We start from the raw sequence: 11,913 nt of genomic DNA, 5'->3' as shown, positions 1-11,913 counted from the left end.
TGCCGCGTATCTAAATAAAAAAATTTAACTAGAGGAAATGTAATGTTTTTTAATGAAAATAAAAACCATTAAAAATGAAAGATAAAAACTGTTTAAATTTGTTATCACTTTTGTCCCACGTGAAGCGTTAGGTATTCGTCCACGTAAGTTGGAAGGGTGTCGTATAACAAATTGCCGGAAGTTGGAAAGACACGTAAAACGTAAAGCAGACTCTCGCGTGTTTTTATTGAAGTGGACACTTGGTGTTGACCTTCCTATTGAGAAGCTTGGCAGAAAATTTCCCTGCAGCCATGAAATTCATTTCAAAATTGTTCACGCTCTTTGTTGTACTGGGCATTGCATTAGCAGAAGACTATGATGATATTGGAGCTGTCCGTGCTGTAGTAAAGGTATTTTATTCTTTTAATAATAATGGAAGAACTAAAATATTTGTTCATTTAAGCTCCCTACGAACTGCAAAGAGACTCAATTCAAGAAGATGTGCGCATTCTACAAGAAGATTGTACCTATTTAGTATCCTTTTTCACTAATATCACAAATTAGTACATCATTTCCTTATTTAAAAGCGCCTTCTTATTTCTCTAGTTTAAAATTGTTTCTTGAGAACTTTCATTAGCCCTAAAGAGTTAAGATTGAACTCAAAATATTGATTTTCATCCTTAAATATTAAAAAGTCAAAACGTTGAAATTTGGAGACTCAAGGACCAGAAACCTGTGGTGACGTTTTACGGAGATCACGACCAAGTATGTCCAAATCAGAGTTAAATAAATTTTTTAACGTAATGGCAATAGGTTGTTGACGATGTGCCCGTTTGGATTTTACCTCAAGATGAGTGGGAAGTCGTTTTTCTCGACAACGGACTTAAAGTTAAACCCGAGTATCAGAAAACTCACAAGCTACCCGAAACAAGTGGCCAGTGTGGAGCCCCGCCTGCCCAGCCAGTGAAAAATGACAACTCCAAAAATGATAAGGACAAATCTGCAAGTAAATCGGAGACGAGAAAGCAGCAGACGACCGCCGCCCCAGAGAGTAGAGAGAAGAAAGATAAGAAAATGACCGCAGCTCCAAAAATTAAGGAGACGACTAAAAAAATGAAGATGGAAAAGAAAGAGTTGTGATTTTTGAGCCTGCAAGCTTTTCAATAAAACTGAGATTTTCACATGTCACACTGATTTATTGAACTTCAACGGTATAAAAATTAAGATTAAGAAAGATTTGTGATTATTTTATCATATCTTTACAAAAAGCAACTGAGTTGTATGGTAGTATTATTTAATTACGTGGAGAAAAAGTGGAAGGTTGTAGGTATTTTTTCATAACAGTCTTTTTTCACAATACGTAGAGGAAGAAAATTGATTTAAATGCAAACACGTGATTACGCGATTTGTCTGTCTTTGTCGAAAATATTTTTCAGATGCACCAACGATTATTGAGCCACGTCAGAATTGAATTTGCACTAAATAATTTTTGAAGGCCAATTACCAAAAAAAAAGTTAAAAAGTCTTAATTTTGGCTTTAAAATACCTGCTGCTGTTACTGAGCGGCGGCAGTTGGATTGCTTGCACCTGAAACAAATAGCAAAGTATTTAATTGAGAAATTGTTTTTAAATTGAATTCGAAAAATGAAAGCTTATAACGAGCAATTCCTTACCATTGTCTTTTGTCTCTTCAAGAGGCTTGTCCTCAGCTTTGGCCTTCTGCTCTGGCTTTTCCAGCCTCGGCTTCTTGCCCTTGTGAGATTTCTGGTCTTTGCGGTCGCCCTCGTCCTCACTGTCGGAGAACTCGTTGTTGGCAGTGATCCGCTTGTCCTTGTCGCCCTGGCTCTGGCGTGCGTCAGGGTTCTCCTCCTCTTCCTTGTCCACCTGCATGGCGTCCTCAGGGATGGCCTGCATTTGGACACCTGGGGCGTGAGGGAGCATTCGCAGGTTCTCGAACAACTGGTTCTTGATCTTGTCCAAGTACTCGGTGGTGTTTTGGTTGGTCATGTTTGACGGACTAATGTGCAGCTTGAAGTCGGGGCCAAAGTACTCAAAGTAGTCTGTGTAGGGAAGCTCATTAGGAATCTCTTCTCCGAGGGCGACGGCTGTCTCGAATGTCCAGCAGCGAGACACGTTGCGTATTGTGTATCCACCCCCGCCTACCATCAAAAGGGGGATGTTGTACTTCTTGACAAACTCAACACACTTTCCGTGGCCCTTGATGGTTAGGTTAAAGCAGCCGAGGCGATCACCAGTGAGAGAGTCAGCGCCGCACTGCAGTACCACCGCGTTTGGCTGGAAGGTTTCCATCACCTTGGCTATGATCGGCTTGAACACGCTTTCGTAGCTCTCGTCGTCAATACCGTCTCGCAAGGGAATGTTAACAGAGTAATATTTTCCCTGAAACAGAAAAAATATATATTTAAATGAAATTTTAATTGTATTATAGGATTAATTTTTTACCTTTCCAGCTCCAATGTCCTTGAGATCACCAGTTCCAGGGAAGTACTCTCCATACTTGTGGAAAGAGACGCACATGACTCTGTCTGTGGTGTAAAAGGCCTCCTCAACTCCGTCACCATGATGGACGTCAATGTCAATGTACAGCACCCGCTGGTGGTACTTGAGCAACTCGAGAATGCCCAGCACAATGTCGTTGACATAGCAGAAGCCGGACGCCTCCGACTTTTTGGCGTGGTGAAGTCCTCCACCCCAGTTGATGCAAATGTCGGAACTTTGCTTGTTGATTTTGACAGCGGCCGCCACAGAACCACCGGCCGATAATTGACAGAACTCGAAGAGTCCGTCGAAAACGGGACAGTCCTCGCCGACGTTGAAACGCTGCATCTGCTTGCCGTAGTCGGACATGTTGTCCGGTCGGATGGACCGGAGGAACTGGATGTACTCGTCACTATGGAACTTGGTCATCTCGTCAGCAGTGGCCTTGTACGGACGGTAGATTTCCATCTTGCGGTAGAGGCCGTAGTTGAGGAGCAAGTTGTGGGTCATCCGCATGCGGTGCGGCTTCATCGGATGGCCCTGACCATAGTAGTAGTTGCCAATGTCACTGTCGTAATAATAACACACCTTTCGGCGACTGTGTGGCGCCTGGGAGGTCATCCTGGAATCACGATTAATTGGATATTAGAGTGTATGTATGTAGAAATCCAAGATTCGGCAAAATTAAACATGATGGAGAAAAGAAAACAAAAAATTTAGCGATGGAATCCCGCTAAGAAACGTTTTTCTCTCGCTCGCGTTGATTAAATGAAGACATTAGCAAATAACTTGCTTGGGACTGCCAATAAATGATTAATTTTATAAGCAAACACAAAAATTTTGCGAATTCTAACCTGCTGTCTTGATCTGCTGCTCTGGACCACGGCAAGCTTCCTCTTCTCAACTTTCAGACCAAATTTTCGGTCAAAGCTGCCAATCAATGCATCAAAACCAGCGTCCTTTTCAGCACCTCTCGAGAAAGACAAACTCTGTAGATGCAATACCCAAATTAGCTAATGAATGAAGCAGAAATGATTAAATTTTTATAAAAAAAAAACCCAATAGAGCGCGGAGGGCGTGGAAATTTTACATACAGGTGAGGTGAATCCGACTATAGCTCACCGGCTGAAAGTTTTGAGAAGGTTATGCAGCCATCAACAAAGGACACGGTGAGCTGCTCGTGCATCCTGCATCCGCAAAACGCGGTTCGGGCGCCTATCAGAGATGGCAGCACCAGTCTTGAGAGCAAAGCGCAGCCAAGAGCGCAGCAGCAATCCCCCCTTCCTCCACTTGTTTGGCGCGTTTCTTTTTATCCAGCTGGACCGTTTGCGGCGATTGTTGATTTCTGTTGCGGTTTGCATTCGTCCGTCAGTCCGCGTTTGTAAATTTTTATATTTCGCATCACAGACGATGAACTTTGACCTTGACCTTCCTGGTACTTACGCTGGTCGGTTAAGGACACTTCACTGCATCAGAAGCTTAAGAAATTGGTAAATAAAATGTTGATTTTCAATGAAAATTTAATTCATATCAAATGTCAATTTTTATGCCTGAAAAATTTCCTTGCTGTTGAATAAAACCTTACTGACATAAATGTTTTAATTGATTTAATAATTTTTCAGATCATTATGAACAGAAAGAGCAGCGTTTCTCTTGGAAATGCCGGGGGAGGTCGAAGAAAGTCCTCCCTGGTATCTCGCATGATAGGCAGCCAAGGCAGCCAGGAATGCAATGAAATGCCATCCGCTCCAAGGCCACCAGCCGCTTCTTACTCGTATGTTCTTACAAATAATAAATTCATTGTGTATATTTTTCATTTGAAACCAATTCTTTATTCCCGTGGCTCTAATTTTTCCATCAGCAATAATTCCCAGTGAAATATTTTTAGGTTCATGCAAAACCAGAATAGCAACCGGCAGACTCTCATGCTCCCAGAGGCCATGCCATCCTCTTCAAGGTCCAATAGGTTTGGCTATAACACAGAGTCGAGGAGTAGAAAGCGTTCGCTGTCTCAAGAGCCTCCGACTCTTGACAAGAGAAGAACCTTTTGTGTAGGAGGCCCAGATCAGCATAGTAAAGCAGCAGGACTCTTGCTTACCCCAGTCAGAACAAATATAGCCAAAAGTCCAGGATACAGTGGCCTCTCCTCTGTCAATAGGTAAAATGCATAATATTTTTATCAATTTGTTTTATCATTAAATTTCATGTCATAAAAATTACAGAAGTGCCTCGTCTAGGCGCAACAGCTCCAAGTTGCACATTATTTCTGATGCAGGACAGAAGTTGAAGGACCCGCGCCCCATCAGCGATAAGAATTTCCAAGCCAATGCCATATCCAAAATACAGAATTTCTTGCGTCGTTCGAATCCTGCCTTGGCAAACATCAAGCTGAAGCCGCTTAGCAATTCAACATTGGTGCAGGTTTTCAACGCCATTTACAAGGAATTGGATCCCATCACCCAAGTTACCAACAGTGACTACGCAGACAAAATCAGCAACATAATGAAGAATTTGGGATATCCTTCTAACATCAGCAAGTCTAGTTTTGTGGCTGGTGAGGATTTTCCCTACTAAACTTTTCATTGTCTTATATTTTTCCTTCCAGTTGGTTCAGGTCACGGAGGTGTTCAAATTTTGGCCATGCTGTCTTGGTTAGTGGACTGCGTTGAATTCACGATGACTGTGGATTTTGAGAAAACCAGCTTCCCTGTTGATACCGTCGACCAGAAGACTCACAAAGCCCTGTGTGGCACCATTCTTAGGTGGTACAATCATGTCAAAAGTGGCGAGCCCGATTTGGAACAGACGGAAGTTAATGACGTTTTGAGTTAGTGATATTTTATATAAAAATTCCTGATTAAAAATTCATTTTTTCAGTGTGCGAAATGGGAGAGTCTCCTGAGGAACAACTACAGCTGGATGATATGATCAACACCATTCAGCAGGAGATTAAGAATCTCATGGAAGACCCTCGTAAAATTGAGGATGATGAAAAGGTCCAGCAAATTGACATCATCGAAGGAAGAATCAACAAGTACAAGGAGGAAATTGAAGGATACCTAATTTCTTGTGGCACTTTGAAAGCAAAAATCAATACTGAAAAGGAAACAATAAGATCTCTTGGTAATCATTTTCAATTAAGTTATTTCCTATAATTTATCAAAAATTACAGAGGGTGACAACAATCGATATCAGGACATGTGTTCTGAAATCAGTGACAGAGTAGAAAGACAACCAATGAGACACACCGACAGGGACAAAATTGTGCAAGAGTGCAAAGAAATTAAATTAGAAATTGAGACTAAAAACGAACATCTGGCAATGGTCCATCGTATTATAGGCACCTCTGATTTGAAAATAACCAAGTTGCAATCAGATGTGAGTTTTTAACTTCTATTATCTGTCTTAATTGATCGAGTCTTCTATTTAGATCCGCTCCATCATCCATGAGATCAATGAGATTGTTCTGGGGCATCAGCTTGCTGAGCAGTACAAGTGGACACACAACCCCACACATGCTGATGCCAAAGAGCAGATGGCGCTCTCTAAAAGCTATTGGAGCAAGGGCATTGAAGGCATGGAGTTCAACAATGATAGGGACACCTCATGCATTTTGAAACTTGTAAAGGACATCGAGGAGGTACCCCTTTATAACTCTTATTATATTAAACAAGTTATCTTACTTTGTTCTAAAATAGCTTTCGGAAACTGGAGAATCACAAAAGGAAGAGCTCCAGAAGATATTGAATGACTGCGATCAACTTGATAGCAAGATTATTGAGAGCCAGAGCTTTAGCCGAATGGTATAATTAAAAAAAATGAACCTCAATTTATTGTTTTATTACACATAATTTTAAAATGTTTTACAGTCTGAGCAGGAGCTGAATGAAAAGATTGAAATAGTTCGAGCTATCTGCTTCCAAAAGGTGAAGGAGAAGGAGAAGATGCCAAAACTCGATGACGTGGAGCAAATGACGTCAAAAGTTGGGAGGTAATTTTGTTCAAATTTGAAGAAAAAAAAATATTGTTTTGTTTTTTGTTTAGTGAAAAGCAAAAGGCCCAGGCTGATTTCCGTTCTAGGAGAGAGTTTGTTGAGGGATATTTCTTCCCTGCTTTTCAAAAAATGCAAGCTGAGTTCGCTGAAGAATTGGTAATTATTGCTATCGTTAAATACAAAAAAAATTACCTAATTCAATATCTTTATTTAGTGGAGAGATGGAGTAAAACCGTTCGAGGAAATCACTACAAAATTTGAAAAGTAATTAAATACTACTGATGTGTTTTCCGCGAATTTTCCTCTGCACAATTTTGTACATCAGCAAATATTTCCTTGGTCTTCAAGATCTGTCTGTAAGATAAACTGTGGCTTTAAAATGAAGTTTAATAATATATTAAGAGGAAACAGAAGAAATGTAAAGAGTTAAAAATAAAACTTTTTAATCTTTTATAAGACTTCATATTTTGCAGATAATGAAACAAATAACAAAGGTGTGGTAATAAAAGTTAAAAAGAAAAATATGAAAATAAATTAATACATTTTATATCACTTTCAAATACTGATTTTATTGCAATATCTTTCATTATTCAAAACTAATTCAAATTTTAACAGAATTTTTGTGATTATCTTTTACTTTGTATTAAAAAACAACTATCTAAAATTTCTTGTGCAAATAAGATGGAAGATCGAGCGTTTATTTTCTCATTGCGTGCTGCAGTGGAAAAAATATCTTTCAACGAGATAAATTTTTAGTTTTAAGCCATCATGTTGGTAACACTGCTATATAGTGACGTGGTCTATCATCTGTCATCGGGGCAATACGGTCAACTCGACACTTCGGGTACAGCGAATTTTATTTATATATTTTTGGCAGTGTTTGTGCAAATTTTGGTCTTAAAATCAATTCACTAATTAATTTACCTATAAATTTTCATTCGAATAATCATTAAGACTTTGATTTCCTCAAACCACAGGAACGAAGGCGGGTTTGAGAGTGCGGCTCCCTGGTGCAAGCCATCGTTCGGAGCAAAATGACCACTTACGAGGAATTTATTCAACAAAACGAAGACAGGGACGGCGTCCGTTGTACCTGGAATGTATGGCCATCGAGCAGACTCGAAGCCTCGCGTCTTGTCGTGCCACTGGGCTGTCTCTATCAACCTTTAAAGGAACGCCCAGGTACTTTCATTTTCTTACAAAATATGTTGACTCGTCCCGCCGCATCGATCTTTAATATTTATCCATATAAATTGACCAATATTTCATGTTATTGTTATTCATAAATTAATTCATCATCAAAAATTTTTTTAGATCTGCCACCCGTTCAATATGACCCTGTTTTGTGTGGTGGAAACCAGTGCCGGGCTATCCTCAACCCTCTGTGCCAGGTCGACTACAGAGCAAAATTGTGGGTGTGCAACTTTTGTTTCCAGAGAAACCCGGTATATAAAATCAGTTTAAAAGTGCAATAATGCATCGTTAAAAAAAAATATCAAATTTCCAGTTCCCACCACAGTACGCTGCAATATCTGAGCAGCATCAACCAGCCGAGCTGATTCCACAATTCTCTACCATAGAATACACTTTGATGGTGTGTATTAAACAGAAAGCAAATATTTATATTAAATTAAAAAATGCAATATTTCTTTTAGCGCAACCAAGGCTTGCCACCAATATTTTTGTTTGTGGTCGACACTTGCATTGACGATGAAGAACTCACTGCCCTTCGGGATTCTCTGCAAATGTCCCTGAGTTTACTGCCTCCTAACGCTCTTGTAGGACTTATCACCTTTGGCAAGATCATTCAGGTTTGTTTGGCAGTCAATCAATTATTTCTTAATTTATTAAAAAATTATTTCAAATATTCTTAGGTGCACGAGTTGTGTTGCGAAGGAGTTTCCAGGAGCTATGTCTTCAGGGGCACAAAGGATTTAACCGCCAAGCAAGTCCAGGATATGCTGGGGATTGGTAAAGTTGCACCGGTTGCTCCCCGTCAACAGCCGCAACAGCCAGGCATGCCGACCATGATGCAACCGCAGCCTCAACAGCCGCAGACACCTGCAAACAGGTATTTTCTCAGCTGATTTAAAAAAAAAATTGCATACAATTCAATTCCCCAAATTTCCAGATTCTTGCAGCCTGTGCACAAGTGTGATATGAGTTTGACTGATTTGCTTGGAGAGCTGCAGCACGACCCATGGCCTGTGTCACAAGGAAAGCGACCACTTCGAGCAACTGGTGTTGCGCTCTCAATCGCAGTCGGCTTGTTGGAGGTGAATTTAAATTTAATTTGGAGTAATTCCGGTCTCTTTAATTTGCATTTCAGGCCACCCTTTGTATTGGCCCAGAGTTTAAGAACTATCCCTCCAGGGTAAATCACAGATGAAGCAGTTTGTCTTTGTGAATTTGCCTGATCATGTCCCTTGAACAAAATCCAAATTTTTTTATAACCATTGCTTTTGCATCTTTTCATAATCAAAAAATATTTTTTTTTTTTGTGGAGTTGTTTATTAAACGTCATCCTTGGCCTTGATAACATCATCGTTTCTTGTTACAAAATCCCCAAACATAACATTGCTCTGCCGTGAATTTTTTTAATAATACTGCTCGGAATTTCTTTTCAGTTTCTTTTCTAATCAAAATATGCATAATTTCAGTGCTCATATCCCAACACTGGTGCTCGAATAATGCTGTTTGTCGGAGGTTCGTGTTCTGAAGGCCCTGGACAAGTAGTGAACGACGAACTGAAGCAGCCAATCCGCTCTCACCATGACATCCACAAAGACGCTGCCAAGTACATGAAGAAGGCCATCAAGCACTACGAGGGCTTAGCCACCAGGGCAGCCACTAACGGCCACGCCATAGACATCTACTCTTGTGCACTCGATCAGACTGGACTTTTAGAAATGAAGCAGTGCTGCAATGCTACAGGGTAAAATGCTAATAAAAACAACACACTAAGGCTAAAACTAATATAAATTCCACAGTGGCCATATGGTTATGGGCGACTCGTTCAACTCGACCCTTTTCAAGCAAACTTTCCAGCGCGTCTTCGTGCGCGACCACAAACAGGACTTCAAAATGGCATTCAACGCTGTTTTAGAAGTCAAGACATCAAGAGAGCTCAAAGGTTTTAATTTTAATAATAATGAAGAGAATTGCTTTTTAATTGGGAGTTTTGCAGTGTCTGGAGCAATTGGGCCTTGTGTGTCGATGAACGTCAAAGGCCGATGCGTTTCCGAAACAGAAATAGGCCTTGGAAACACTTGTCAGTGGAAATTCTGTACTCTTAGCCCAAGTTCAGCTGTTGCAGTATTCTTCGAGGTTGTTAGCCAGGTCGGTTGCAGAGTTGGAATGCAAATTTCAAATTTGAAAATAATCTTAAAACCCTTACAGCATTCAGCACCAATTCCTCAAGGTGGCCGAGGTTGCATCCAATTTATAACACACTACCAGCACTCCAGTGGCCAGAGAAGAGTCAGAGTGACATCAATAACCAGAAAGTAATTAAATTAATTTTCCCTTGAAACATTTACTGAATTCTAAATCTTCAGCTGGGCAGATGCTGCAGCAAATCTGCACCACATAAGTGCTGGATTTGATCAAGAATGTGCTGCCGTCTTGATGGCCAGAATGGCAGTGTTCAGAGCAGAAACCGATGAAAATCCCGACACATTGCGCTGGGTCGACAGAATGCTCATTCGCATTGTAAGATGATGTGACCTCAAATTTCTGGTATTACATTTTTTGTTCTTGCAGTGTCAAAAGTTTGGTGAGTACGCTAAGGATGATCCGAACAGCTTCCGACTGCCAGACAACTTCAGTTTATACCCACAGTTCATGTACCATTTGCGGCGCTCACAATTTTTGCAAGTCTTTAACAACAGCCCTGATGAGACATCGTTCTACAGGTATTTAAAATTTAAAAAGTTTGGAATCAATGTTACTAAAATAATTATAAATAGGCACATGTTGATGAGAGAGGACTTGACCCAAAGTCTCGTCATGATTCAGCCCATTTTGTACAGCTACAATTTCAATGGTCCTCCTGAACCTGTGCTTCTAGATACAAGCAGCATTCAGCCAGACAGGATTTTGCTCATGGACACCTTTTTCCAAATTCTTATATTCCACGGAGAGGTAAAAAAAGACAAACTTGCGCAGGAAAATTTAATTACTAATTTGTTGAATTTTCAGACCATTGCCCAGTGGAGAGCTGCCAAGTACCAGGAATTGCCTGAATATGAAAACTTCAAGCAACTCCTCCAAGCCCCTATCGATGATGCGCAGGAAATCTTGCAGAGCAGGTTCCCAATGCCTCGCTACATTGATACCGAACAAGGCGGATCACAGGTTAGTGCTTTTTCTTATTAAATAATGAAGCAAGTTAACTTATTCACTATTCTAGGCTCGCTTTCTCCTTTCCAAAGTGAATCCATCCCAGACACACAACAATATGTACGCGTACGGAGGCGTAAGTATACCTTTGATTTTTTGCAAGTTTCAATTGTGCCGATTATTATTTGATCCATGCACACTAGTTCTGTATTAATAGAGTATGATCTTTGTTGATGTGATGCTTATCAAATGAGTAATATTGAATTTTTATTTGTAGCTCATGACGCCAGTTCCACAATCGGTAGAGTTTTATTTAATATTATTTGCTTCTACTCGGTCTGTGGGGGCAAATGAAAATAATAATAATTTAATTGTTCAATTATCTGCTTTAATCACGCATGCAGTCACTAAACTGAATGTTCAAAAGTGCTTTAGTATCTAATATTTTAACCCTGCTTTCTTGATTTTTCCATGCGACGTTTGTAATCTGGATCTTTTAATGAATTTTTTTATTCCATAATTTTCATTTATCTCCTTTTCAGTTCTTACAAATTTCACTCTTTTCAAATTCAATCATTTCTGCACTTTTATATTATCAAGGGTTATTTACTGGGAAAATCGCTGTGCTGTAAATACCTACCAGCTTTGGGAGTGCTTATAAATTTTCCAGCAAAAATTAATAAAAAAAATATCTCTACCGCAGGGCGAAGGAGGAGCTCCAGTATTGACAGATGACGTCAGCCTGCAGGTGTTCATGGACCACCTCAAGAAACTGGCCGTCTCTTCCACTGCGTAAAATGTGAGAGGCTTGCAAGCAGCGGCCAAGAAGCAATTCGTTTTTGATGGAATCCATACCTATAAATTGTTTTTAATTCACTTTTCCATTTGTTACTCTTGAAAAAGAACACAGCGTGGAATTTACTATTATATTTATGAACATTCGGGGACAAAGAAATGATTTAACGCAAGAGAGTTTATATAAGATATGAAATTTTAAGTGATTAAAATTTTGAATGCTGCTGGAAATAAAGAGGGTTCGTTGACCATATGTGGAAGTCGTTTTCATTATTCACACGCCGTCTGGATCATTACATTATACG

At 39.9% G+C, this 11,913-nt stretch overlaps 4 protein-coding genes across 8 annotated transcripts; 3 read left to right on the top strand and 1 right to left on the bottom strand.

The window, feature by feature from the left end:
* The first annotated feature begins 182 nt into the window (after window positions 1-182).
* Window positions 183-2,222, top strand: LOC132198209 (uncharacterized). The gene is made up of 4 exons (XM_059622094.1): window positions 183-389; window positions 443-513; window positions 675-744; window positions 793-2,222. The coding sequence occupies exons 1-4, from the start codon at window positions 291-293 to the stop codon at window positions 1,117-1,119; spliced, it is 567 nt and encodes a 188-aa protein (XP_059478077.1). The 5' UTR covers window positions 183-290; the 3' UTR covers window positions 1,120-2,222.
* On the bottom strand, window positions 1,142-3,753 carry LOC132198204 (histone deacetylase HDAC1-like). Of its 2 annotated transcripts, none has more exons than XM_059622086.1 (5): window positions 3,601-3,753; window positions 3,333-3,467; window positions 2,443-3,100; window positions 1,653-2,379; window positions 1,142-1,566 (listed from the first exon to the last, which is right to left on the bottom strand). In XM_059622086.1, the coding sequence occupies exons 3-5, from the start codon at window positions 3,097-3,099 to the stop codon at window positions 1,535-1,537; spliced, it is 1,416 nt and encodes a 471-aa protein (XP_059478069.1). In that variant the 5' UTR covers window position 3,100; window positions 3,333-3,467; window positions 3,601-3,753; the 3' UTR covers window positions 1,142-1,534. The 2 variants fall into 2 exon arrangements, with proteins under 2 accessions (XP_059478069.1, XP_059478070.1); XM_059622087.1 differs by having other exon boundaries at window positions 3,573-3,682.
* A 16-nt stretch (window positions 3,754-3,769) lies between these two features.
* On the top strand, window positions 3,770-6,928 carry LOC132198202 (kinetochore protein NDC80 homolog). The gene is made up of 12 exons (XM_059622083.1): window positions 3,770-3,968; window positions 4,101-4,252; window positions 4,367-4,636; window positions 4,701-5,032; window positions 5,084-5,305; window positions 5,356-5,601; window positions 5,651-5,856; window positions 5,909-6,118; window positions 6,177-6,281; window positions 6,348-6,469; window positions 6,523-6,628; window positions 6,687-6,928. The coding sequence occupies exons 2-12, from the start codon at window positions 4,107-4,109 to the stop codon at window positions 6,738-6,740; spliced, it is 2,019 nt and encodes a 672-aa protein (XP_059478066.1). The 5' UTR covers window positions 3,770-3,968; window positions 4,101-4,106; the 3' UTR covers window positions 6,741-6,928.
* Window positions 6,929-7,252: 324 nt separating this feature from the next.
* Window positions 7,253-11,861, top strand: LOC132196598 (protein transport protein Sec23A). Of its 4 annotated transcripts, XM_059619362.1 has the most exons (19): window positions 7,253-7,316; window positions 7,450-7,654; window positions 7,787-7,917; window positions 7,980-8,066; window positions 8,128-8,283; window positions 8,347-8,543; window positions 8,604-8,748; window positions 8,802-8,846; window positions 9,133-9,407; window positions 9,463-9,605; window positions 9,660-9,811; window positions 9,872-9,978; window positions 10,030-10,183; window positions 10,235-10,386; window positions 10,441-10,615; window positions 10,673-10,828; window positions 10,884-10,949; window positions 11,091-11,114; window positions 11,517-11,861. In XM_059619362.1, the coding sequence occupies exons 2-19, from the start codon at window positions 7,507-7,509 to the stop codon at window positions 11,607-11,609; spliced, it is 2,406 nt and encodes an 801-aa protein (XP_059475345.1). In that variant the 5' UTR covers window positions 7,253-7,316; window positions 7,450-7,506; the 3' UTR covers window positions 11,610-11,861. The 4 variants fall into 4 exon arrangements, with proteins under 4 accessions (XP_059475345.1, XP_059475347.1, XP_059475346.1 ...); XM_059619364.1 differs by lacking the exon at window positions 8,802-8,846; XM_059619363.1 differs by lacking the exon at window positions 11,091-11,114.
* The last annotated feature ends 52 nt before the right edge of the window (window positions 11,862-11,913 follow it).

The sequence above is a fragment of the Neocloeon triangulifer genome, unplaced genomic scaffold (genome assembly GCF_031216515.1).
Source record: "Neocloeon triangulifer isolate White Clay Creek 2 clone unplaced genomic scaffold, ASM3121651v1 ptg000012l, whole genome shotgun sequence".
NCBI lineage: Eukaryota > Metazoa > Arthropoda > Insecta > Ephemeroptera > Baetidae > Neocloeon > Neocloeon triangulifer.
The sequence above is the reverse complement of the archived record's forward strand: the minus strand, read 5'-3'. Positions and strand labels throughout refer to the sequence as shown.

Excerpts from the sequence above, each read along its gene's own strand:
- LOC132198202 (XM_059622083.1), top strand. The coding sequence starts at position 4,107 with ATGAACAGAAAGAGCAGCGTTTCTCTTGGAAATGCCGGGGGAGGTCGA. Across the intron at positions 4,253-4,366 it reads CCACCAGCCGCTTCTTACTC|GTTCATGCAAAACCAGAATA; the intron begins GTATGTTCTTAC and ends AAATATTTTTAG. Across the intron at positions 4,637-4,700 it reads GGCCTCTCCTCTGTCAATAG|AAGTGCCTCGTCTAGGCGCA; the intron begins GTAAAATGCATA and ends TAAAAATTACAG.
- LOC132196598 (XM_059619362.1), top strand. The coding sequence starts at position 7,507 with ATGACCACTTACGAGGAATTTATTCAACAAAACGAAGACAGGGACGGC. Across the intron at positions 8,544-8,603 it reads CCGCAGACACCTGCAAACAG|ATTCTTGCAGCCTGTGCACA; the intron begins GTATTTTCTCAG and ends CCAAATTTCCAG. Across the intron at positions 9,408-9,462 it reads CAGTGCTGCAATGCTACAGG|TGGCCATATGGTTATGGGCG; the intron begins GTAAAATGCTAA and ends TAAATTCCACAG.
- LOC132198209 (XM_059622094.1), top strand. The coding sequence starts at position 291 with ATGAAATTCATTTCAAAATTGTTCACGCTCTTTGTTGTACTGGGCATT. Across the intron at positions 390-442 it reads CTGTCCGTGCTGTAGTAAAG|CTCCCTACGAACTGCAAAGA; the intron begins GTATTTTATTCT and ends TGTTCATTTAAG. Across the intron at positions 514-674 it reads AAGAAGATTGTACCTATTTA|TCAAAACGTTGAAATTTGGA; the intron begins GTATCCTTTTTC and ends AATATTAAAAAG.
- LOC132198204 (XM_059622086.1), bottom strand. The coding sequence starts at position 3,099 with ATGACCTCCCAGGCGCCACACAGTCGCCGAAAGGTGTGTTATTATTAC. Across the intron at positions 2,380-2,442 it reads AGGACATTGGAGCTGGAAAG|GGAAAATATTACTCTGTTAA; the intron begins GTAAAAAATTAA and ends TTTCTGTTTCAG. Across the intron at positions 1,567-1,652 it reads TGAAGAGACAAAAGACAATG|GTGCAAGCAATCCAACTGCC; the intron begins GTAAGGAATTGC and ends TATTTGTTTCAG.